At 32.3% G+C, this 1,994-nt stretch overlaps 1 protein-coding gene across 1 annotated transcript; it reads left to right on the forward strand.

Moving 5' to 3' along the window:
* The first annotated feature begins 712 nt into the window (after positions 1–712).
* On the forward strand, positions 713–1,644 carry LOC107868614 (nodulin-related protein 1). Its single transcript, XM_016715296.2, has one exon. It carries the CDS (start codon positions 896–898, stop codon positions 1,412–1,414), a length of 519 nt encoding a protein of 172 aa, XP_016570782.1. The 5' UTR covers positions 713–895; the 3' UTR covers positions 1,415–1,644.
* Positions 1,645–1,994: the final 350 nt, after the last annotated feature.

Consider the following 1,994-nt stretch of genomic DNA (forward strand, 5'->3'; position numbering starts at 1 on the left):
AGTAAGGTTTTAACGAGGCACATTATCTACCAATTAGACATTCAACGGGAAGTGTTATAAATATATTTACATTATAATGAATGTCTATCAAGATATACTTTGATATCTATTAGGATTTTAAGCATCCGTCTTTTACTCAGATTAGGAGTAAATTTTTCCTATAAATAGAGGGATTTTGTTTATTGTATTTACAATTAGATAATCTTCTATCTCTCAAGAGGAGAAATATGAATCACTCTCTCTATTCTCTCTACTCTTGTTCTTTATTTTTTCTTGTTTTATAACAAAACGCTCGAATTAAATTAATTTTTATGCAGGAAGAAATAAAGAAAAAGTGAAGGTTATAGAGGACTTACATTGACCTTCAACAAAGAGACACAGCTGCCTGTTTCTCTGCCATTGGCAATATGAGCCATTTCTTGAATAGTACCTCCATACGAGAGATTGCCCCACGGCTATCACATGACAAATAATATATTCAGGATATTCATATTATTATTGAGTTTATTTATTTTTATTCATATTAAATATGAATCGAATTGAATAATTTATCCATTTTTATTTAATTCATTTTTTATCTATTCATATCCGACTCGATCCTAGTTTGTCACCCGACTTTCAATTCCTAATACGTACTTTTCTCAACTTGAAGCTGTTGGTACACGGATAACACACATGAATTGTCTACTCGTTTAACGTTATCACGACGCGTTGACTCGTACAACACCAATTACGAAATTACCATGATATAGCCCTTTACTTCACCTAAACAATTTAATACCTCTAAACCACTCCTTTATATATTTTTTCATTATCCACCATTGTTCACTACTTTTTTCTTTTCTCATAGTTTCATAATTATATAAACTTGTTTGCATCTCAACTATTTTATTCCATGGATCCAACTCAATCCAAGACCACATCCGGCGCGGCTCATTCATCGAACCATAAGCCCAACAGCCACCCAAAGCCATCCAAATCTGAGCTGATGTCCAGCGCCAAACTAGTAGCGGACGCAGCCAAAGCAAAGCTCCATCATGATCCGAAAAATTTTGAAAAATCGGAGCTCGCTGGAGCCGCCGCTGACCTTCTTAACGCTGCCTCCCAGTACGGCAAACTAGAAGAGAAAGGAATCGGGAAATTTGTAGGAAAGGCAGAGACTTATCTCCACAAATATGAAACTTCTCATTCCACAACCACAACTACTCATGCTGCAGCTGCCTCTACGACTGGACACACGCATTCATCGGGACATACAGAAGGGAAACATGAAGAATCTGGAAGTGGATATGGAGAGTATATTAAAATGGCTGAAGGAATTTTCAAGAAACATTCAGATGGAAATCAGTCGTCGGAATCCGGTAAAAAAGGAGAGTATCTGAAAATGGCTGGAGATTTCTTGAAGAAGCATTGACCCTGTACCATATACAATATTATCTCATCTTCTTTTCTTAATTAAATCTTTTGAATTATGTTTTATTATTTTTTTTCTCTATTTTTTTTTTTTCAAAGTTCTATTACTATCTCTTGAGTTTGGTTATTAAATGAAAGTTCAATTATGGCGAAGGGCAATGGATAAATGTGATATGTATATGTGTTGCCTGCGATATTGCCACTTGTGCCAATGAAAATAAATTTGTTTAATAGTGGCTCATTCACGTGGATGATATAATATATAATTTTATTTATTATTATTATTTTTTTTTTTTACTTGTCATTATAGTCTAAAGAGAATATTGAAGGAAATGTAAGTGCAGAAGATTAACCAGCTACTAGTTTAAGAACGCATGTGTCTCACGCTAATCAATAAAATTATATATAGATTAAAAATTATTAAAAAGTAGAAATTGACATTAAAATAAATGATATATCTATTTCATAAATCTTGAAATTTTAAAGTCCTAATATTATGATGATAACTATTTTAGAAAATTATAAAATGACACTAAAGAAAAAAAAAAAGTTATAAAATATGCACCGATTATCAAAAAATT

The sequence above is a fragment of the Capsicum annuum genome, chromosome 4, assembly GCF_002878395.1.
Source record: "Capsicum annuum cultivar UCD-10X-F1 chromosome 4, UCD10Xv1.1, whole genome shotgun sequence".
Lineage (NCBI taxonomy): Eukaryota > Viridiplantae > Streptophyta > Magnoliopsida > Solanales > Solanaceae > Capsicum > Capsicum annuum.

Excerpts from the sequence above, each read along its gene's own strand:
- LOC107868614 (XM_016715296.2), top strand. The coding sequence starts at position 896 with ATGGATCCAACTCAATCCAAGACCACATCCGGCGCGGCTCATTCATCG.